We start from the raw sequence: 24,793 nt of genomic DNA, 5'->3' as shown, positions 1-24,793 counted from the left end.
ATCATTGTTTATATATAAAGAAGGCTGATGATGGAAGGCTTGTAATACTTGTGCTTTATGTGGATAATATGCTTATTGTTGGTAAGCATAAAAGCCAGGCTAATGCATTGAAAAGAGAGCTGAATTCAGCCTTTTCCATGAAGGACTTGGGTGGAGTTGAGCACATTTTGGGCATGCGTGTGGCAAGAGATAGAGAGCAGCAACTCTTATTTCTCTCACAAGCAAAGTATATCAGCAAAGTACTCGATCGTTTTTCTATGACAGATACTAAGCCGCTTGGTATTCCTTTACTGCCATACCTTAAGCTTAGCAAAGCAGATTGCCCAAAAGATGATAAGGCACCCAACTCTATGAAGGGTGTTCCTTATGCTTCAGCTTGTGGGTCACTCATGTATGCTATGGTTGCCACTAGACTTGACATTGCTCATGCAGTGGGAGTTGTGAGCAAGTTTATGTAAAATCTTGGCAAAGCACATTGGGAGACAACGAAATGCATCTTCTGGTACCTTAAGGGCACGTAAAGAAAATGTATTTGCTATGGAAAGGGTACGTTAGATCTGCAGAGGTAGATGCAGATATTGTAGGTGACTTGGATACTCGCAAGTCTACTAGTGGGTACATATTTACCTTGATTACTACTAGTGGGGCCATTTCTTGGTGCTCTAGATTGCAAAAGATAGTAGCACTTTCTACCACTGAGGCTGAATATATTTCAGCCACTAAAGGTTCGAAAGAAGCTGTTTGGCTTGGTCGTTTGGTCAAGGATTTTGGGCTGTCCACCAGAACACTTGTACTTGGATGTGATAGTCAGAGTGCTGTATGCTTGGCTAAGAATGCCATGTTTCATGCACATACCAAATGTATTGATGTGTGATATCACTTCATCAGACAGGTTCTAGATGATGGTCTAGTCACACGAACTAAGATCAAAAGACAAGATAACCCTACAGATATTCTCACTAAAAGTCTTGCAAAGGCTCAATATGAGCATTGCATTCAGCTAGTGGGAGCTGAATAAAGGTTTGTTGAGGACCTTTAAGTGGGAGGTTGTTGGGTGTAAATGTCCTTATGCTACTCCCATGTATATATTTATTTACACATGTGAATACAAGCTTGTGGGTGTAAGTGTACCGTACCCTAAGTATAAATACATTGTTTTGTTCTTTGTGTGTACCACATTGGTACACATTCTTGACTGTTCATTCTCTCTCTCTCTCTCTCTGCATTGCATAGCTGAATATATCTTGATTGATGTGCACTCTACTTGAGTAGTTCCTCTTGCGTCCTTCAAAGCCATGCAACAGAAAGAGAAGAGGAAGTTGTTGAGAAGGTTGTTCGTGAGCTGAGAGTAAAGGTGCAAAAAGTTGAGAGCAGTATAGTGAGAGAGTGAGTACGACACTTGATGTTTGGTACAAAGACCTGTGTACCACCTTTTAGGTTTTGAATATATAAGGTACAAAAAGTGAAAGGGTGCATTCACACTCGAACATGGTAAAAGGCATGGTAAGCCTTTATTCCCAACAACCTCCCACCTAAAGGCAATGTGCCTAAAGGTGGAGGAAAGAATCATCTAAGTCTATGTGATTTTAACTTGAGAACGATGAAATCCTTGAGATTGCATAAATGTATCGAATTTGTGATATCATTCTCGTGGTGCCTGCTTTAGCCCATACAGACTTTTGTTGAGTTTACATAGCACGTGTTCTTTTCCCTTTGCAACAAAACCTTTACGTTGTTGCATATAGATTTCCCCATGCAGATCACCATGTAAGAAGACATTTTTTACATCCATTTATATGAGTTCCATGTCCTTAGATGCAACCAAGTCCAAGATGGTTTGCAAAGTAGTCATTTTGACTACAGGAGAAAAGATTTCCATGTGTTCTTTTCCCTTTGCAACAAAACCTTTAGGTTGTTGCAAACCTTTAGGTTGTTGCATATAGATTTCCTCATGCAGATCACCATGTAAGAAGACATTTTTTACATCCATTTATATGAGTTCCATATCCTTAGATGCAACCAAGTCCAAGATGGTTTGCAAAGTAGTCATTTTGACTACAGGAGAAAAGATTTCATCAAAATCAATTCTGTGTTCTTGCTTGTACCCTTTAGCAACCAAGCATGCCTTGTACTTGGGCAAAGAACCAAAGGTGACTTTCATTTTGTAAACCCATTTGCAGGGTAGCACTTTTTGTCCTTTTGGCAAATGTACCAAATCCTAAGTGCCATTCTTCATGAGAGATTCCATCTCTAATAGCATTGCTTTTTGTCATTTCTTACTATCTTGTCTGTCCATTAGGAAGTCCATAGCAAGAGAAGGCCCATCAAGGGCTGATGGCATCATTAGCTGGCTGGTGACAGCATTTTGATGCTCCCAGGCTATAGGCGATTACTTTTCTTGTTGGTTGAAATAGGCAGCAGGTAGATTGGAGGGTTTCTTTGTGAGAAGTCTCTGAAAATTTTTTTTTTCTCTCTCTCTCTCTTGCATTCTCTCACCTCCTTCAATCAATTCTTAAAAGATCTTAGCTTATCTCAGCCAGATTTGGCGGACAGCAAAGGGAAGTCTGCTGTGAATCCTAATTTTTATAGCTACTTTTCTACAAAAATTAGGGTTTAACAGCCACCCCAGTACCCATACCATCAGTAGAAGGCATTGAATGCTGAATTGAGTACCTGACATTTGTGGAACTACTAGGGAATTCAAATGCTAGCCCATCCATTGTGAATTTGGGGCAACATTTGGCCTTTTGGGGTCCAATTAGAGCAAGTCTTGAGTGAAATTCAGGGGGCAATTTGCCCATTTTGTGTGTTGATTGCATCTATATCAAGGTGCTTTTGGATCAGCCAAGGAGATTGTGGAATCTCAGCTTGTACCCAATCCATTAGTCAATAAAGTTAAAGAAATACCGAAAGGGGAGCTAGTTTTGGGGCGAACAGGGTGTCTATTGTCTAAGAATTTTAAGGTAAATTGTGCACTTTCAGTTTATGTTTATTTGTTGATTGCTGTAATTAAGCGCTTGATCAGTAATTACCACCCTTTCCGAAAAGAAAGGATGGTTTCATTTCTACACATTTATTAGGTGGAGGAGCCTTCTATGAGTGTCTCGTCTTTTGAGCAACCTTGGCTCATTGAGTGGTGCCTTGAGTCCTATGACTCCCCCAGTTGATTTGTTGAAGGATCTTTGTATGTCAGAGGGTATCGTCACTGCTAGTGACATCTCTTCGGTGCTGATTAGTGGTGTTGGTACCTTGCCTCTATTGTCTTACCGTCCTTGAGCTCTATTTTTGAGGCCCTACATATTCTAGACTTGGGCTTCTCTCTTTTTTCATTTCATGGCCTTCCTAGTCTTGGGACCCACATAGTCTTCACTAAGCATGCTGTGACCTGTCTTTGCTGAGGAGTCTTCTATAGGAGCCACTTTTGTGACAGGTTGGCAAGAGAGGGGGACTATCTATGCTCCATTTCCCTTCCCTTGGGTAGGGCTCTCCGAGGCAACTTTTTATAGTTGCATTTGTTTTTGATTCTTCACCATTTATCTCATAGGTTGCATCCCATCCCCCATCCTCTCCTTTGGTGATTTCCTCATACCTCCCATTCCTTTCAAAGGGAGACGATATCGATGATACAGGTGTGGATTTCTTGGCCCATTGTGTTTTAGAGGGGAACTTTCTAGGATTGTGAGGAGATCCTTTAAGTTTTGCACTCTCCTTTGGGCCTTTTCCTTATGCATCTATCTTTGTTTTTTATCATTGAGCCACCATGCTTTGTTGCTTGGCCTTTGGTTCCTATTGTTTCAATGCAACTTATGGTGCCTTGGATAGTTCCTCATTATCATCTCCGAGTTGGGTTAGAGACTTGTCTCACCCATGCCCAACTGTATTTTTAAAGAGTGATCCATTTGAGGCCTCTAAGTTTCTTTAGCCCTTTGGTGGCCTTTTGTTTGATCAGATTTTTATCTAGAGAGGGGGTCTTGCTTCTTGACTGGCTTTCTTCATTGATGGACTTCATCGGCATTGGCACTCTTCTTGCCACTCTCGGATCCACATTTCCTTTGCCATTCTGCCACATCCAAGATCTAAGAGGGGGTGTTAGTAGTTGTGTTTCTTGTGTGGTCATCTCCTACCTGTGAACCTCAGTTTGAGTCAGACAAGGACATTAGGAGCTCTGACATTGTATTTGTTTGTCATTTTATATGCTTTAGGGCTTGGCTACATTTGGCCCTAGTTTTCCTATATATAGGCGGCTTGCCCTCCCATTCTCATTATCCATCATTCATCCTTCGTGATCAGTACTACCGTTTGGTGCCCACATTGGCGCGTAGAGCTGCATGTTGGGGCTGATTGTTACAGCCTTGTACCTTCGGCCATTGCAGTCACATTGTTCCTTCTCTTGCTTGCGTTCTCTCTCTGTCTCCTCTCTGTGTGCACTTTCCTCTTTTTGTTGTGCACTCTCACAAACCCTTCTAGTTGAAGATTCTTTCAGGGAACTACGTCAAATTGTGAAAATAAGTGTATTTTATACAATGAGGGATATTTGCAGCACATCATTTCACTCTTTTTTTTTTTCCAGAGAATCACATCATTTCACTTGGCATCATCAGCATAGATTGAGGGAGAGTTGATTCTTAGAGCCCATTGTAAAGGATGTGTATGAGCTGAACATGTCCTTGGAACTGGATGGAACACCATAAACTTACCATATGATTGACATAGTAAACCAAGGTGTGGAGGAGGCCCTCCTCAACCTAAAGGTAGTCTACTCTTCATATATGATAGAGCAAAACAAGCTCAGCCCTAAGCCAATGAAAATTCAGTTAAACATAAATGTCAAGCTGTGATTGTTTGAGAAACATTAGCAACAGTAAGATTTATGGAGTATCATGTTTTTTCTGAATTAGCACTGGTAAATCTAACCAGTGTTCAAGCTAACCGAAAGGAACACTTCTTGTCTAGTATGCACAAAGAAGACAACAAAACAGAATCATTGTATGCTAAATAAAGCACATTGTTTAGTTATTTTATAGTTAAATTATGATATATGAAGTGAGGCCTTCTGGATTCTGTACTTTCTGAACTATGGCTATTGATAGTTTATTTCTTTTTTTGTGGCTGCCTAAAGAAATAAACTCAGTCAAGTTGCCCTTTTTCTAGTCTACATGGTCTGTAAACAAATGGGTAAAAGCTCAAAATACATTATTTGGACTTTTCTTCTACAGATACTGCACCCAGCATGGCATTCACTTTCTTGTTATTGGCAAGGGATCAAATTGTTTATTTGATGATCGTGGGTTTGATGGCTGTATTATCCTTAATCAGATATGTTTTCTTGAAAAAACTGCTCCTGGTTTATACCGTGTGGGTAGTGGCTATCCTTACAATACTTTTGGAATGCAGTGTTCAAAAGATGGGTTTACTGGTCTTGAATTTGCATCTGGCATACCTGGAACTGTTGGAGGGGCAATTTTTATGAATGCTGGAGCCGATGGACAGGTGAAAGGAAATTCTTATCATTCAAGAATCACTAGGTGTAGTCTTCTTTCACAATCCATAACATTTCTCGTGGAGTTTGGTGAATCTTATAACTTACTGTTCAAGGGTCAAAGTGAATCTGTGTTAGCATGTTCTGGTATATGTGCTCGTATTGCTTAGAAGACTCTCATATTGTATGCTAATGATGGTCTTCATGTTATATGTTAAGGTATACATGATTTATACCCCTTTGAAACGAAGACTTTTATGGAAATGCTGCTGACAACATGGCATTTTGATTTGTTGCTCTAAGCCTTCATCATACTTTGTATCCATTTGTCTGGCCAGTTAGTCTAGTCCAATTTGACTTTCAGCATTGTCTTTCTATCATCTAAATCAGTCACTCTATGGTGCCTACTAATGGGCAACCTTAGTTCTGAGCTGTTAGGTGTCCTTGCAGTTCCTGTAGTAGTGACCAGTGGGTATGAATCATTGTTGGCTAGGATTTGGGACATGGACTTTTTGTGCAATGAGAGCAGGGGCAGACTAAGAACAGTGGAATATATAGATTTTATATCAGCACGTCATGAGATGCATGTTTCAATGGACAAGAAATGGAGTAGAGAGTGAGAGTGAGCATAGACAGACAGAAGCGTGGAAGAGTACCTTCACTAAAATGAATCACAAGAATGAGAATACAAGGTACAACTCTAAGGTTATATAGACCTACACACTGAAGCGTGTTCACACAAGGAAAAGACCCTTCCTCTGCAGGAGGATAAAAAGTGTCCATGGATAGGTTGCATTCACACTAGAATGACTCAGAGGAAAATACAAGGTGTATATGACAAACTTCCCCAGAGTGAATGATGTGAACGAAATAGGGATGTCATAGATCAATCCCCAAATGGAAGTAAGTCTGAAGCCTTGTGAAAAGCTTCAAACTTTTCTTTGGCTAGAGCCTTGGCAAACATGTTTGCTTGTCTCATTGGGCCGATGAAATTGTCCATATTCTCGAGCAAGACCTACTAGAACAACCAATTGAAAAGCCTCGACTAACACGCCTCCTGATTAAGGCCCGACCCTATCAATTGATGGTTGGCCAGTTGTATTGCCTAGGGCAAGACGGTCCTCTTCAGCTGTGCACCTCCAATCATGAAATTGAGGATATGCTACAAGTAGTATATGGTGGCATTGTTGGAGGATACTTTGACATGAATACCATAGTTTGAAAAGTGCTTCAAGCCCAATTCTAGTGGCCCACTAGCTTTAAGGATGTAGCTAGGTTTTTCAAAAATTGTGATGGGTGCCAACGAACAAAGTTGCCCATCCGAAAGGATAAAATGGAACTCACACCAATGATTGTATGCCAATCTTTTGAAAAATGGGGTATAGACTTTATCTGACCCATCAGGCCAATTGCATAGGCTCGATACATTATCGTAGCCATGGATTACATGACTAAATGTATTGAGGCTAGGGCAATTTGTAAGAATGATGCACGAACCACTGTGTGGTATGTTGTCTTGTGTAGGCACATAGATCAAATCAATCCCCCTTGCATGGAGTCTCTCTTTGATATAGTGATAATGCACCTCAATGTGCTTTGTTTGTGCTTGAAATACTAGATTTCGTGCAATTGCCAATGAGTTGTGATTGTCAGTGTAGATACATGTAGTTGACAGAAGTGCAATATGTAGATCTGATAAAAGGCGCGCTCAATCAGGCCATTCTAAAATCCAAGGCCAATCAAGTAAGAACGAATCTTCTTGTACCATGCCCGTGGTGCCTATTTTAGCCTACATAGGGCTTTCTACAGATGGCATACTTTCTTTTCCATACCCTCTCTTTATAAACCTTGGTGGCTGACATAGACTTCCTCATTTCAAGTCACCATGTAAGAAAGTAGTCTTAATGTCAAGCTGATGTACACTCCAGCCATGATGTTCAGCCAAAGCAACGAATGTATGGATGGTTAACCCTTTGCCACAAGTCTAGCTTTGTAGCGATCAATGCTACTGTTTGCATGACATTTAAGCCTAAGGGCCCACTTAGTGCCAATGGCACCTTTAGGTAAGTCACATAACTCGGAAGTACTATTATCTTCAATGCTCTACAACTATAATTGCATAGCATCCAGCCAATGTGTATCCTCCAAAGCATCCTCAACACAAAGAGGCTCTTCACCACAAGCAGTGGCTAATAAAGCACAATCTATAAAGTTCCGTGATACTTGATGAGAAACTGCTCTAGTATGTCTAGGAAGAGGGACAGCCTGTTTGCTGTCCCATAAGGTATCCAACAGCCATCTAGACATTGTCTTTGCTTCTTGAATAGCAGCCCTGGTACTTGATGAGAAGCTGCTCTATTACATCTAGAAAGAGGGGCAGCCTGTTTGCTGTCCCATAAGGTATCCAACAGCCATCTAGGCACAATCTTTGCTGCCTGAATAGCAGCCCTCTTTGTGGTCTATGCATCATCCTGATCTACTCAATGGAGAGAAAATTAGGTTGAAAATCAGCATGGACAGGTTGCTGAATTTGCTGTGATGGTGCATGAAATTGAGTGGGTGCATGCTCAACAACAGTGGGCTGATTTTTTGCAATTATCTGAAGACATTTCTGAATTTTCAGCAAAGTCAACATCTCTTACTCATAAACACTTTGCTTGTAACCGGTTGATACAATTGATATCCTTTGCTCTGAATATTGTAGCCAATCAAAATGCATTTAATCTCTTTGTCTTGCAACTTGTCTCTCTTTTGAGATGGAACATGAGTATAGGCAAGACATCCAAAAGTACACATGCGTGCAACCATTGGCTTTTTGCCATTCAATGCCTCATAAGGTGTGAGAGTCTTTAATGCTTGAAAAGGTAGATGGTTCAGCACATAGCAAGTTGTATGAATCGCATCCAACCAAAACTTATCTGGCAAAGACTTTTCTTTAAGCATACATTTGGCCATCTCCATAAGTGATCTATTCTTGCACTTAGCAATACCATTTTGTTGTAGAGTAGAAGGCGTAGTGCACTGATGAATAGTGCCCCTAGAAGAAAGAAATGCTGCAAATTCCTTTGACATATACTCCCCTCCGTTGTTAGTGTAGAGAGTAACCAATTTGCAGCCATTAGAGTTTTCAGCCATGACAATAAATTGCTGAAAGCATGGGAATATCTTTGAGTTGGCCTTCAAGCCATCCACCCAAGTGTAACGTGTGTAGTCATCAATGAAGGTAATAAAGTAGACGGATCTAGTAAGAGAGGGAGTATGCATAGGACCGCATTCATCACTATGCATGAGCTGTATTTTCCATGTGGCATCTATACTTCCATCCTAGAGAAAGTTGGATCTATGCATTTCACCAAGCAAACACCTCTCACGTATGTGCTTACGAGTTTGAGACATTTTAGGTAAATCATGCGAATAATCGCTAGTGAAGATAGCTCAAGATCCGCTCAAGGGTGCTCTGTACAATGAGATGCTAAGGAGTATGCTACATGATGAGGATGTGCATGCAACAAGTGCCACTTGAATAGTGTCCCTCGTGGAAAAGTTCTTCTCTTGTCCAAGCACCCTTTACAAAGATAATGAGATCATGCAATGCTAAGAAGAAGGTACAATAAGGGGGGGGGGGAGGCTAATGTCGAAGACGAATGCCGAATCTTGTAGAATACCATGAAAGGGTAGCAATCCTCTCTCAACGTTGGATGTTGATGTCGAAGGTGGAAGAGGAGCTTGATGTTGGCCTTTGTGTGGTGTCGAGAACCATGAAGATGAAGATGAGGATAAAGCACCCTGACTGGAAGAGCAAGGTATAGGCCATTAGCATCAAGAGATGTGTTGCATGATCCACCTTGGGTAGAGAGGCCTCCATGTTAGTAGAAGAGCAAATCTCCTAGGATTATGAAACCATGAAAAGGATGGTGTGCTGTTATGAGGACATGTATTTTTGAAACCTCACTTAACATGTGGATTAATTTTTAATCACATGGTTAAGTAAATGTTGCACATTTTACCCGAGGAAATCACAGGATATCAAAGGCAAAAGTTGCTGTAAGTTATGCCGCACAGGTACTTGGTGGTATCTGGTGCTAGTTATTGGCCTAGGAAATTCATTTGGCCATAAGTGTGAGTTGGTGACACTAGAGAAGTCGCATTTATTGGTACCTAGCGCCAATCTGATGGTCAAAGATGGCACAAAGACACTTGGGAATGGAAGTTACCTAGCCAATTTAATTATTGGCCAGTCAGATTATTTTTCAGGTCACCGAAATAGTTATTAGATTAATTTTCAGTATTTAAAAACTGAAAATTAATATTTAAATATGGATAGTGTTGGAAAAACTATTTGGGAAGTTGCCACTGTCAAAAATGCCCATGCAAGACTGAAAAACGTCTTTAAAGGTTGGAGAGGGGCATTTTTTAGTGTATTCAACCTATAAGAGAGAGAGAGGAGATGCTACTGGTCTAATTTGCAGCCATTGGAGGACTTTCAGAGGCAGCCAGGGGCAAGAGAAGACCAATCAACAATAGGTGATAGCATCTACAGGCTGCTAAGACAGGGCAGTAGGAGTAAATGACTGATTTTCTTCAGTTCTTTGCATCTACAAGCTGTTGTGACAGGGCAGCAGTTGCATTTGACTGATTTTCAGTCATTCTTCATGACAAAACTTTGATGTTCTCTCTCTACAGCTTTCTCTCTTATCTTCCTGCCATTTCACAGCCTTCTTCCATAGATCTCAGCATTTGGACCCTTGGAGGCTGAGAAATTGCGAATTTCTTTGCTATAAACTCTAATTTACAGCAGAAATTAGGGTTAAGTAGCAGCCTCGAGAAGCGTGCCAAAAATTGGAGGCTCCAAGACTTGGATTTTTCAAGGCTGAAGGTGAATTACAGCTAAATTCAGGTGGAGGACTAGTCAACCATTGAATTTGGGGCATTTCTATCGTCTATGAAGTGAGTGAAGGCCAATTAAGTGCCCGAATCAAGAGGCAAAATAGATTGAAGACTTGTTGGACGCTTGGGACAGCAAGGGAAGTCTTGATTGCAAAGGGGATCGGGAGAATCCTAGTGTAAATCAACTTCTTCTTCAATAAAGCTAAAGAAATACCAAAAGGGGCATCAATTTTGGGGCCAATTGAGTGTGCATTGTCCAAGATCAGTAGGTAAATTTGTATTTTCAGATTTGCATTAATTATTTGGTGTTGTAATTAAGTTGTAATCACAGATTTACCATCCATCCACGGAAGAAAGGCTGGTTACATGTGCACTCCATGTCTCAAATCCAAGAAGGACCAATGCAAGCTTGCATGTTAGCTTGATATTGAAATACAAAATCCTACAAAAGAGATGAGAATCTACAAAATAGAGGTCAGTAGTGAGATTCTCCAAAGTAAAAACAAAACAGAAAGTGAAGCTAAATGAAAAGTATGTAATGAGGGTGTATGTGTGAGTGAATGCAAAAAGAAGAGTGAAGAAGGAAAAACTAAGGACAAGGCCATCATCATGTACATCCATTAGCAGGTCTTTGTTAATGAGATGCCTGATAAGATGGAGAAGTGATCCTAGATGAAGATGTAGAGGATAACCTAGGAATGAATGCAAAGAGTACGATGGGTAGGGAACTAGCAGAACAATTAGCTATCCTTCAGGATCACTGAAAGATATAGGACGTTGAGGCTATTTGCGTGACACATGTCCAGTAGCCCCTGGGATAGATGGAGCTGATGGGGCAGATGTGGGAGACATAATCCCATTGGATTGTCCAGTAGGAGTGGAGGTAGCTGCAACGATTTGTTGGGGTTTCTTAGGACAAAGACCACGGGCTGTGGTACGATACTTCTCATCTATATGGCCCAATCTTTGCGAGAGTGTGCAAAACCTATTTTTCTTAGGGAGTTGTTGCCAGATGGGTTTTGTTTCTTTGGTTCTATTAGAAGAAGGGATCTCACCCTTGTTTTGACTTGCCTTCGCATCTTGTGAGTTTGTGTCACTACTAGTTTTCCCTTGTGAAGAAGAGGCAACCAAACCTCTCTTTAAATAAGAGTATATGGAGGACTTCTTGCAGACTTGATTGTGTAGCCTTGCGTAACGCAAAAACTAACATTCAAACTCATGAAGGTCGGCAATTGGGGCAACGAGGTAATGTGTTGAATGAAGTGGAAGCATTTTCCAGCAAGCTTATTAAAAAGAATGTAACTTGATCGTTGTCTGATTTCGTAGAGCCAGTAGTGGCAAACTGAGTGAGTAACTGCCGATATTCAGTCAACATGACTTTTAGATCATCTGTTTTCTTAATGGAAAACTATTGAAGCTCAAAGTTGAGATTGATACGCCACTGTGATCTCGTGGTGCATAACAGTCAATGAGATGACTTCAACCCTCAAATTCGAGGGGAAAATGCTGCAAGCGAGAGTGGACTCAGAAAGGAACCCTTGTATAAGCTCAATATTTATCGTTGCATTATGGGCTTTCGATTGACTGATGTGCTTAAGGTGATCCAGTTGAGGGTCCATCATAGGCTCAAGATTACCAGGTCCCAAAGTCCTTGAGATTCAAGCACTTGTTGCTTGAAGTTCAACCAAGTGGTGAAATTTGACCTGTTGAAACGAGTCTTATTTGTGAAGGCATTCTTGGCCTTGGCAACAGGAGTGGTAGTGCTATAGGAGGGAAAAGGTGGGTAGGGTGGGGAAGTGGAGTATACTTGGGAATTAATCCTAGAGTATCCACCATGTGTGTGGAAAGTGTGCATAGTGGATCCAAAGGTGGAAATGGGATGACTAGGCATGGATATGGTGATTGCATGAGTAGCCCATGGAGGAGAAATAAGAACACATGGAGTAGAGGATGGAAAGCCCTATATAGAAGTGACCCATGAAGTGTCTAGAGGATGGGAATCCGTGCATTGAGAAGGTCAATGAATGGGGAGGTGAGTAATCGGGGGTAGTGAGGGGAATATTCCCATCCCAACCATCCTAGGTTGAAAAGAAGTGCTTACTTGTGGGTATGTGAAAGGCATAGTGTTAAAGGGTAGCCTTTCCTCCTTATGATATACTAGGGTGCAAAAGAGTAGTGAAGTGAGGGTAAGTAGAAGATGGTGTGGAGAAAGAGAAAGTGCTAGGAGCGGAGATGGAGAATCCAACTCCTAGTGTACTGGATGCGGAAGTGAAGTGCAATCCAAGGTTTTGGAATGAAGAAGAGAGAAATTCGAGGTGTGGATTAGAAGAGGATGGGATGAAAGGGATTTGAGAAGAGTTGTTTACATGCTCAAATGAAACAGAAGATGTAGATATACCTAATGAATGATGTATGCTTCGACAACCCCCTTTATTGAAGTTTTCATATAGAAAATCATCTGGATCTTGCAGAGCAAAAGGATAAATAGGAGAGGGTTTTGATTCATACGACTCAAAGGGGTTGTATGTGTAAAGAAAATATCCTAACACAGAAGCATAAACAGAAAATGTATGACAAAGCACAGACTGATAAAAGAACACAGTTAAGGTTAGGGTTAGGGTAACTCAGAGACAATGAACACAGTTAATAAATGAAATTATATGACTACTAATAATACGATGCTCATGCAGCAAACACACTATGCAATGAATGAATGCTGAACCTCGAACTCCTGTATCTCAAGGATCAGGGCAGGGGTAATGAGCAGGAGAGTGTGTTGCACTCCGAACGGATCCCCAATTATAGCAAGGTAGCCTCTGGATGTCGAATACCAGTAAACGCAGCAGTGAGATGCTGGATCTGATGCAGACAGTAGTGAGGAGAGAGAAAGACTAAAAACGCAGGCAGGACAGCTTGCAGGAGAGAGAAAGACTAAAAACGCAGGCAGGATAATCTACAGGAGAGAGAAAAACTGTAGTGACTGCAGTAGGAAAGAGACAACAATCAGGGCGGCAGCTGGGGCCTGCAAACACAGCAGTTTGCTGACGTGGCAGGCTGTACGACAGCAGTGCAGATGATCAGCAGTCAGTCACCAGGCAAAAACAGCACCGATCAGCGTGTGGAGGGCTGGAAACAGGCGCCAGACTGTAGGGAACAGTGATGGACAACAAGGGCTGAGACGTCCTCTGCGAATGGGGTGTGGGCAACAAGCTGATAACACTTGAAACTTGCATAAACGAGATTCGGGGAAGAGTGGAGGGCTGGCTGCCAATTTATAGAAATTTAGGATTCTAGATCTTCTTCCATTTAACTCTCTCGATCTGCTCCCTGCTTTAGGGTTTTGGCTAAAATAAGCCTAAAATAAGCATGTTTTGGGGCTGTTTAAGTGGCTAAGAGCAATTCTTAGCACAATATCCCCTCTTAGGCCCAAAATAGGGCGAGAAAAGAAGGCCTACCTAAATTTTGATTTACCCCAAGGCGTCCCACCCCAAAACAGCCAGGGCATCGGACAAAGGGTGCACGTTAACTGCCTAGTGGCCTACCAAGACTATAGAGGCGATGGTTATCTTACCAAGGGAGCCCAAGTGATCACCCCAGAGAGGCTAGGGTATCGGACTAAGGGTGCTCGACGGCTGCCCAAGGGCCTACCGAGTCCTACAAAGGTGGATAGAATCAATGTTTTTTTTTTTTTTTTTTTTTTTGGGAAAATATTTTGAAAATACATAAGTAATATAGGGGCAATGGCCGATTAAGTGACAAATAGGAAAAGATAAAGAGAGTTTTAAACCCAAGTCAAGCACCAAACTAGTAGACCAATCCCTCGCATCGACTAGGATAAGTGCCTAAGGACGAGAATAAGTGTGTGTATGTGCCAATCATGTGGTGAATATGTGAAAAGGCAAAAAAAAGATGGTGGGCTTAGCAAGACAAGTAAAACAAGCAAGCAAGCAAGGATAGGGAAACTACCGTTAGGAGAACTACCATGTGTTATGCTATGAATATGGTGGATCCTAGAGTCGACCACTCCAAAAGACCAAAAAGGGATAAATGCGCACATATGCATGTTTACATGAACAGAATGCCAATGCATGGGATAATGCAAAGGGAGATACAAGATGTCATGCTCATGTAATATGCTATGCAACAGTGCCACTGTGACAGTGCCCTCGCAAGGGAATTGTTCACTTGTCCAAGTTTCCTTTTACAATCAGGTTATCCTGACAGTGCGGATGAAGTTACAAATGCCCATAATACAATACAAAAGAGTAAGTGAATGTAATGTCTAAAAACTGTAAACATCATCACTGTCACGATCAAGAGTAGAAACCACCCCCTCTCAAAGTGGAAGGGAAAGCAAGAGAAAAGCACCCTCTCCCCGTCAAGCTGAAGAAGTAGGGGAGGGTGTATCCAAGCTGATCCTAGGTAGCATGTATTGAAGAACGGGCCGGTTGACCGCTTTGGTCAAGATATCTGCAAAATTATCTGATGAAGGCACAAACTCTAGGCGAATAGTGCCTAGCTCAACCTGCTCTCTGGAAAAATGGAAGTGGACTCCCACATGGGTGTCCGTGGTGTGATGATCAGATTGCCCGCAAGAGCAATGGCACTCTGGTTGTCGCAGTAGACAATTGTGGGAGAGTCACATGGAAAATGAAGCGCCGCCAGTAAACTCCTCAGATAGATGACCTCAATGGTGCCATCGAAGAGAGCCCGGTACTCAGCCTTGGCCGTGGAAGCTGCCACTGTCTCTTGCTTATGACTGGACCAAGAAATGAGAGCCGTGCCCAAGGTAAAAATGTAGCCGCCATGGAAACGCCGGGTGTCAGGATCTCCTGCCCAATCAGAATCAGTGTAACCCTGCAAACATAAATTAGAATCATATGTCAGGCCATAAGAAAAAGTACACCGCAAATAACTCAATACACGAAGATGTGCAATCCAATGTGACATCCTAGGTGCTGTGAAATATTGATTGAGTATGCTAACTGAGTAAGCTAAATCTGGCCTAGTGTGAATTAACCAAATAACTTTTCCTACAACCGAACGATAGGTGTGTGCATCGAAGGGCTGTCCTAGGGTATCCTTCGACAAGTGGACAGTAGGATCAAGAGACGAGGCCATTGGCCGTGTTTGATCCGAAGTGGTAAGCTTACCTATCTTGTCATCAGGCGTGTGTGTGTATGTACGACACTCGAAGACTTTGAAATGGTAAATAACAGGCCGAGAGCTAAAAAATGCCTCATAGGAGGTCTTCTGAGGAAGAGCCGCAGTCGGGCACCGGTTGAGGATGTACATCAAAGTGTTAACAGTCTCGACCCAAAAGCGCTCAGGAAGCTCTGCTGCGAATAGTATAGAGCGTGCCATTTCCATGACTGTGTGGTTCCTATGCTCTACGACTTCATTTTGAGAGGGGGAGTTGGCGAGAAATGACATGCTTTTGTAGAAACTCGGAAAACTTGTGGGAGATAAACTCACCACTGCTATCACTCATCATGCACCCGACGCGATGACCAGTTTGGTTATGAACCAACAACACCCAAGCAAAAAAATATGTGAAAGCATCTGACTTATGCTTGAGGAAGTACACCCATATGTATCGAGAATGATCATCCACTATTAAAAAGAAATATAGCATGCCGCTCAAAGTAGCAGTGGATGTCGGCCCGTAAAGATCAACGTGAATCAATCTAAGAGGCTTCTCAGCTCTATGTGTAGATTGCTGAGGAAATGGGGTACGGTGTTGCTTGCCAAGTTGACAGGCTTTACAAACATCTCAAGCTAGCTTCAGGCGTGGAAAGCCCTTAACTAGCTCAAGGCGTGACAACTCAAAAAGTGAGTCATAACCAAGATGCCCTAAGCGAAAATGCCAAAGATGCTCATTGTGCATAGGCTCCTAAGATGTGGCTAAGGCCTGGAAGCTATGGAACATGAGCCCTTGGCAGTCGGCTCGGTGAGAAAATGAGTCATGTGGTATAGGCCATTAAGCTATGCCTCACCGCGAGCAATCACTAAACCAGTCTGAGAGTCAAGGACCTTGACTGTGGTCGCTGTAAAGAAAAATACTCGCCCCAACCGGCAAAGTTGCTGAACAGATAACAAGTTCACCCCAAGCTGAGGGACATGATATACATTGTTTAGCGAAGCCAGATTTGGATCCTTGTCAGTGGCAAAACTGACGCAACCTTGAGTGTGAATCTTGACCGAGGAGTTGTTTCCTATGCGGACCCGCCCAGTTGCAGGGGCTCGGCTACGGAAAATGTCCTCTATAGGAGTCATGTGATGTGTAGCTTCACTGTCCACAATCCAAATTGGAGCTGAAGTGCTCGGCTGCGGCCTCTGTAGTAACCTCGCCAAGAGGCAACTCACAGATGTGAATGAGACTCGCATCGGATCTCTCTACGGAGACGATGTAGGCCTCTGCAGACCAGTCAGACAAGCCCTCTGGAGTTGAGAACGTTGTCGACTAAGATGGGTGTGCGGTGGTAGTGTGAGTCCAATCCTTAAATTGCCCCTTGCCATCACCTTGCCTCCCTTGCTGGGGGTTGCCCGATTGAGGGGCGGGGGTCTGAGACTTAGGTTTTGGTGCTGTGCCTCGTCCCTTTGATCGACACTTGTCGTCAAAATGGTTACCTTTTGACAATGTTGACAATACCTATTCTTTGTAGGTACATTCTACCACCCTGGTTTAAGTTGTGATTGGGAGTTTCCTTGAGAATCCCCAGATTGATTTAGCTTTTGAGTTTGATTTTGATTTTGAGTGAAGGTTTGGTTTGGTTTGCCCTTCTCTTGTTGCCCTTTCTGAGAATGAGCAAGAAGAGCCCCCTCTGAAGAGAAATTCATACGAAACTAATCGAACAACCGTGCGTAATGCAATAGTTGTCACTCAAATTCATAGAATGTAGGCATGGTAGGCTTTGAAACTATTCCTTCCACAAAATTGAAGTATTTCTTGGGGAGTTTATTGAGGAACAATGCGGCCTGATCGTCAGAGGACTTGGGAGTCCCCATAGTGGAGAATTCAGTGAGGAGACGCCGATACTCAACCAACTTGACTTTCAAGTCATCTTAGTCAGTGATTTTGAAAAGCTGAAGCTCATGGTCAAGATTAATACGACGGGTCCTATCCCGAGCCGCATAGCGGTCAGTCAAGTGTGCCTATCGCTCAAACGCTAAGTCAAAATGTTGAAGCTGAGAATGAAACTCAAGCAATAAGCCCTATATCAACTCGACAATAGCAGAGGCATTTCTAGCCTTCCATGAGTGGAGGACCTCGTATGGAACAAATGCGGGATCGGGTTGGGGTTCCAACCCTTGCATAAGATCCCATAGGTTCTGTGAGTCAAGGACATGTCTCATCAAATTCGACCAAGTAGTAAATTTTGACCCGTTAAAACGAGTCTTGCCATTAAATGCATTCTTAGCAAAAGATGAGCTAGAACCATGAGGTGTCGGGTAGGTGGTGTAAGATGATGGTGGGAAAGATGATGGAGGTGGGTGTGTTTGATAAGAGAAGGTAGAAGGAGGCTGTGAGTGTCCAATGAGTGCCGATTGATACAGAGGCACTGGAACATGAATGTTTCTATAAGATGTCGGTGTAGGTGGAGACACTGAGACACGGTAGCCTTGTCCAAAGTGAGGTTGGGACACAACAAGATGACCAGAAGGTCCACTGGGCAATGTCATGGAGACAAACTGTGGAGGCAACTGATCCACACTTGGGAGAGACTGAGTGGGATACCCAGGTTGCAATGATTCTGAAAGTGTGTATGAGGTAGGTGGAATACCATCGGGTTGAGGAAATGATGAGGTCCTAAAGGATGTGCCTATGTTTCCATAACCTCCCGATGTGATGTGCGGTGCGACATGAGGTGTTTGAAATGGAAATGTAAATGGTGTAAATGGAAGTGGTGAAGCAGCGGAAGAATGTGGTGGGATGGGTAGGTTTTGAAAGTGAGGTGTATGAGGTGCAGATTCTTTTTGTTCATTTGTATCATTTAAAGACTGAAAATGAAACTGTGAAGATATTGATGCACCATGTAATGAAGTGAAAGGAACACCAAATTCATTCTGATTATGTGAAGTAGACGGAAAAGAAGGAAGGGCAAAAGAAGAGGTACTTGACTTTTTTTTATAATCCCCGCGATGTGTGTTAACATATAAGAATTGGTTCTCAAGAGGACCTTTTCCGTAGTCAACAGACTAGACTCTTTCTTCCACATGATCTTTACCAGTATATTGCAAAACAGAAGAGATAAAAGAAGGCACAAAAGACGAATCAAAAGTACCTTGCATCGGAGAGGACGGAAGAGTCTAAAAAATGGAAAATACTCTGGATCTTGCTCTCCAAGAGAGGGGCCTATCCTTGATGGAGGTCTTGACGGCCCTTCAACATCATCAGACTTATGCACAACATCTGAAGAGTGAAAATCATGTATATCTTCATTCAGAAGCTTTTCTTGAAGGGAAATTTTTCGATCGAGCTCCTCAATTTTTTTTCGTCGATCGGCTATGATTAGTTTATATTCTTCAGAGGTTAGCTTGCCTATCTTTTCTTTCATGTACTCAGATGTGTCTTCCACCATGTCGGAACTTTGTGGAGCAAGCTGATGGGTCCACTCTCGCTCGGTTCTCGGCATAGGCTGTTGTGGAGATAGAATCGGTGTTGATGTGTTCGAAGTCATTTGAATCTACTATTGTTCTTGCTTCTTGCGAATAGCTCTCAAATCAAAGGCCTAGGTTTCTCAGAGAGTACCAGGCTCTGATACCATGTAAAGAAAATACCCTAACACAGAACCATAAACAGAAACTGTACGATAAAGCATAGACTGATAAATGAATACAGTTAGGGTTAGGGTTAGGGTAACTCAGAGACAATGAACATAGTTAATTAATGAAATGATATGACTACTAATAATACGATGCTCATGTAGCAAACACACTATGCAGTGAATCAATACTGAACCTCGAACTCATGTATCTCAAGGATCAGGACAGGGGTAATGAGCAGGAGAGTGTGTCGTACTCTGAACGGATCCTGAATCGCAGCAAGGTAGCCTCCGGATGTCGAACACTAGCAAACGCAGTAGTGAAAAGCTGGATTTGATGCAGACAGCAGTGAGGAGAGAGAAAGACTAAAAACGCAGGCTTGAGATAACTTGAGAGATGACTAGGGGATAAGAGAGAATGCTATAGAGAAATTTCAGAGTTTCATTGTGGGAAATGTTGAAAAATTGTTGTTGCCTTGCTGAAATAGTCATGTAAGCTGTCATCTACAACTTAAGACTACCAAAAAGGCTATTGCCTCCTCCTATCTACTGTCACTTGTGCCAAAAAGACCTTGGGTTGTTGTTACCTGCTCTTAGAGGGCTCCAAACTGTTGTCACTTGTTGTAGGAATGTTTCGTGGCGGTTGCAAATCACATCAACAGCATCTCCTTGCTCTCTAATAGGCTCGTTTTCTCTCACAATGGCTGAAATAGATTTCCACCAATCCTTAAAAACGTTTTTTCCACTTGCATAGGCAAGTTCTGCCAAGTGGCAGTCTTCTAATCTCATTTTTCAGCATTATTTAGCTTATTAAAATAATATTCACAAATAAATATCATAATTATTTTAGTACTAAAAAAAATACTTCCATCAGCCAATATGTAAATTGGCTAGGCCAATTTGTCTTCCAAGTATGCTTGACTAGCTATTGATCCCTAGACTGACATTGATTAATTAGTTAATGCCTAGTCTATAATGTCACACTGATATTAGTAGGGCCAATAAATTGGTCTAGGACCAAATCTGACACTAGGTACCACCTAGTACCTATCAGACATAACTTATTATAACTTTTGCCTTTGGCATCAACTGATATATCGAGGTCCTATGTCCCACACTGTGAAATAAATAACTTGCACCTCACATGTACAAGTCATATTAGCACGTTTAATTAACTTTTAATCAAATGCTAAGCAAAGCAATACAATTTCATATCCTCGTGATAGACCGCCCCCTTGAAATCCTTGTAATCATTATTGATTCCACTGCAATGTGTCAAAGTATCTGTTGTCACTGTTGGAAATATATGTTGGCATTGTAGTCAAACAACGTGTGTACCTATTGCGCAACTAGGCTCATGCCCTCTGTACACCTAAAATTCCAGTCACTTAAATTGGTTATGCTCCACACACATGTATAATAACCATTGTCAAAACCATAAGGGATGTATCCGCATGCCAAAATCCAATGTTGTTTTGGCCACCAAGGCATTGTAATGCATAAACTAAACATAACCAATGCCTTATCGCAATGATGTACTACATGATACTCATGTAAGACATACAAGAAGGGCAAACCACATGTAACTCATGCAATTGCACGTCTCTTGCATCACCTACAAATGTATATTGCATGCTATCCATGTATCTCATATATGACTTGCAAATGCATATCACATCCAAATGTACATTCCATGTATTCCACACATGCTAGCAACCTTGCAAATGTATAGTTTCAGAGCCTAGATGCAAACCATATACATTTGCGTATCAACTCAACTGACTAATACATTGAATAGGGATCCCAATGGCAGAAATACTGTCAGCATACAATGCCTTGGATGCAAACCGAGTAAATCTGAGATCCACTACATAATTGGGCTGTCCATCACTTGGGGATTGGAGGTGCAACCTCCCCTTTGAGCATTAGGCAATAATCTGGACCTTCTATGCTTGTGAACCCCCAATATTATTTCTTTAGGCCTCAATTGATCTCTCTAATTCTCCAGCTCTAAAATAGTCTCCTTGTCTTGGAATCATTGGTGCTTACATTTCTCTAATGTTTGCCTCAAAGAGACATTCTCCTTCTCTGACAAATCTCTTTCTAACTTGTGGACATTGCTAATGGCATCCAAATGCTGAGTGTATCCTAAAAGGCCATTATAACCATTTCCAATGAAGCTTACTAAGGATGTGATATCCCTGAACAAAGCCACAGAGTTATGCAAAGGATCTTTTGGATACAGTTTTTCATTAGTCCATAGATCTATAGTCCTCTTTCCTTGCAACCTAGAAAGTTCTTTCGATGTAGAAAACATGAGTCATGGTTTGTTTTTCTTCCTTAATGGCTCATACTTGTGAGATCAAGCTCAACATGGAGATGATATGGTTCTCTCCTATATCTCTTTGATGATGATTCAGACACACTGCCATCTCCCTTTTGTGATGTTGATTCCACCCCAGCCATCTCCATTCGTGGTGTTGATTCTGCCCCAGCTATCCCTATTGATTTCACCCCAGCCATCACTGTTTGTGATGTTGATTCAGCCCCATCCATCCTTATTTGCCATGTTTGTGAAGTTGCTTTTTGAAAAATGAGGGAGAATTTCCGAGTCTAAAGGAGCCCAATCCAAAGTCAGCTTCAACTAAAACACATATAGGTAAAGTGCATCATTGAAACTTTACCTCTAACTTTACTTGCCTCAAAACCTCCACTAGGTTCTAGGCCTATTTTTCTCCTTAGCATTGCAATGATTTAAACTTTCATATTGTTGCAATTTCAACTTAAATTTGCATACTTTGAACCATTGCAATGTGACTCTGCATGGGAATTTGCATACTATCAGACATACCAAGATACATTTTCCTATACATTGCATGCATGAATAGCTGCATTTTTCCTCATGCAAGCATTACTAGCTGCAGTTTTTCTCATGACCAACACTAAATGTAGCATTTGCATGACCATCATTAATATCATGATTCCCAAATACAATGGGTTACATTTATGCATTAGCAAACTTGCCACTTTGTGCCCAGCACTATGCCAACATTGTTATAGACGGGGTTATGCATATTACCAACCATACCTTGATACATTGGGCCTTACACACCACACATTAGTTGTTGCATACCATAAGGATTTGTGCTAGACATCCTCGTATGCTGTCCACGACCCACTATAGCATGGAAACTAGTGCCACCACCAAAGTAACCTGGCTGTCCCATAATTGCATATATGCCTTGCTATTCAAAATCCATTGGATTGGCACTTCCATGATGGCCTCATATTTGCATTCCTTGCCCCATAGGTACCAACTATTTTGCTTCATTGGTCTCTTTGGGAGCTTCAAATGAAGGCTTTGGCACTACCCTTGGTGCACCTTGTTGTCCTGAAGGTGTAGAAGATGAACTTTTCTTGCTCTTATTGTCCTTCTTCTGAGCATTCAAAAGTTGGGTGAACTGGTCATAAAAAAGATTTGATGTTGTCCTTATTCGACTCTTGAACTGGTGATCAAATTCCTCTTCACTTTGTTGGTCATCAATGTTGGGTGTAACGCCCCTTTGGATGTAAACTCCCATTAATCTCATGTGTATAAACTTACGGGTGTGAACACACCCTTTACTTGTACCCTAACATATAAATACATTTTTATTCTTTGTGTACCGTGCAACACACTGGTACCCTCATATTCGTTTCCCTTTCTCTCAGCTCTCAGTTCTATCTCTGCTCATTCCTGTCTCGCACTCCATAATACTCTCTCGCAACAAACTAGTGTCAGAGCATTGGTTAGGTTAAAGAGTACGCGCTTCCTAGGAGTGTGCCAGATCGTGGGACTGGCAGCAGTCAAGAAGACGACTAGGTAGCAGTTGAGAAGACAACCAGTACAGGACGCGTGCAGTAGATGGATCAGGTCGAAGTTAGTTGACCAGTGAGTGACCAAAACGAGATGACCAGGCCTAATGATTGACATTGGTTGCATGTGACAAGGCGACGGGGTTGGACAGTAGGCGACTAGGCCAGAGGCGGCTCTGACGGGCGATGGGCTAGGCAAACTGCGGGCGACAGGCCGGGGGGTTGACTGGGCAGACGGGACAGGTCAATGATTTGACAAGCCAATTTTTTTAAAAAAATCTTCAATTTTTATCTTCTTTTTCTATCGGGTGTTCACGTGTACAAGCATAGTGTGCCTTCTTGGCCGAAAATTTTGGGGCTTTTCTTGGATTTGGGAACGGTGATCCAGAACAACACAATCTGACCAAGAAATTGCAGAAATTGTGCACATTGACTCCGAAAGTTTTGGGGCTTTTTTTATATCAATTAAATTTTGCTTAGCTGAGTCAAATTCTCTTGAAATCAAGAGGTTTGATAGCACTAGTTTCGACTTGTGGAAGAACAGGTTGCAAGGCATTTTGTTTCTCAAGGATTGTGATGATGCTCTTTTGGAAGTAAAGCATGCAGCTATGACAGATGAGGATTGGGTTAGACTCAACAAGAAGGCCATTGCATACATTAAAATGGTTGTATTTGAAGATGTACTTACAGACATTAAGCATCTTGATATAGCTTATGCCATATGGAAAAAGTTGATGGACACTTATGAAAATATAACTCTAGTAAATCAAGTGCATCTCATGGGCAAGCTTGTAAACATGGAGTTGGATGAGCCTAAGCCAATATCAGAGCTTTTGAGTGCTTTCACAGGGATTTTGAGGTAGTTGGCAGGACTCTGGTATGCATGGAGTTAGATGAGCCTAAGTTAGCATTGCAGCATTTGAGTGCTTTCATAGGGACTTTGAACCAATTGGTAGGACTCTGGTTTATAGCCCTTCAATGATAAATTGAAGGCTTTTTTCTCGTTGATGACTTTGCCTGATAGCTAGGAGTCTCTGGTTGTTTCATTGAGCAACAACCCTACTTTAACCTTCGATGGTGTCAAGGGCTCTGTTCTCAATGAGAAGATTAGAAGAAAGTTCAATGGAGAAAGCAGTGGTTTAGCCTATCATCTTAGAGGCAGGTGAGAAAAGAGGGGTAATGGAAGAAATAAAGGCAAAAGCAAGGGCAAACAACAATATGTTACTTGCTATTAGTGTGGACGTAAAGGGCATAAAAAGCCCAATTGTTACTATTGCAAGAAATAACAAGAAAGAAAGAAACAGCAAGGAAAGAAAAAAAAGGATGACAAGAAAGATGAGACAACTCTCCCTCAAAAGAAGTTGCAAAGGCAAATGCTACATCTAGTGTGGTCATTGAAGAGCTCTTTGACACTAGAGAGATACTTATTGCAGCCTCATGTAATGATGTAGATGCTATGGGAGCAGTAGGTGATATGCACATCACTAAAAATGAGGTAATTGATGCTTTACTTTTAGCTCATGATGGGATGTCTCAATCATGGATAGTGGATAGGGGTGCCTCTTTTCATGTTACTCCCTCTTTGGAGTCATTTTCTGAATACAATGCAAGTTGCCTAGGCAAGGTTTACTTGGGCAACAATTATGCATGTGAAATAGAGGGTGTAGGTATCATTCACTTGGCCCTTGAAACTGGTTACAAGCTGATTTTGCAAGATGTTAGATATGTACCTAGCATAAAGAAAAGTCTACTATTAGTTGGACAGCTTGATGCAAGAGGGTATTTTACTACCTTTGGTGGTGGATCT

At 41.9% G+C, this 24,793-nt stretch overlaps 1 protein-coding gene across 2 annotated transcripts in view; it reads left to right on the top strand.

Annotated features, from left to right (window-relative positions):
• LOC148020366 (uncharacterized) overlaps positions 1–24,793 on the top strand; it is an 84,465-nt gene that overhangs the window by 39,265 nt on the left and 20,407 nt on the right. The window contains exons 2-3 of one of the 2 annotated variants that reach the window (XM_087700671.1): positions 5,217–5,316; positions 5,395–5,490. In XM_087700671.1, coding sequence (XP_087556797.1) covers positions 5,217–5,316; positions 5,395–5,490 — 196 coding nt within the window. Of the gene's footprint in view, positions 1–5,216; positions 5,491–24,793 lie in introns of both variants that reach the window. The other variant, XM_087700670.1, reaches the window with a different exon arrangement.

Source organism: Lygodium microphyllum, chromosome 19 (assembly GCF_053477565.2).
Source record: "Lygodium microphyllum isolate KBCC chromosome 19, Lygodium_microphyllum_v1.1.10, whole genome shotgun sequence".
NCBI lineage: Eukaryota > Viridiplantae > Streptophyta > Polypodiopsida > Schizaeales > Lygodiaceae > Lygodium > Lygodium microphyllum.
This window is presented reverse-complemented; position numbering and strand designations above follow the sequence as displayed.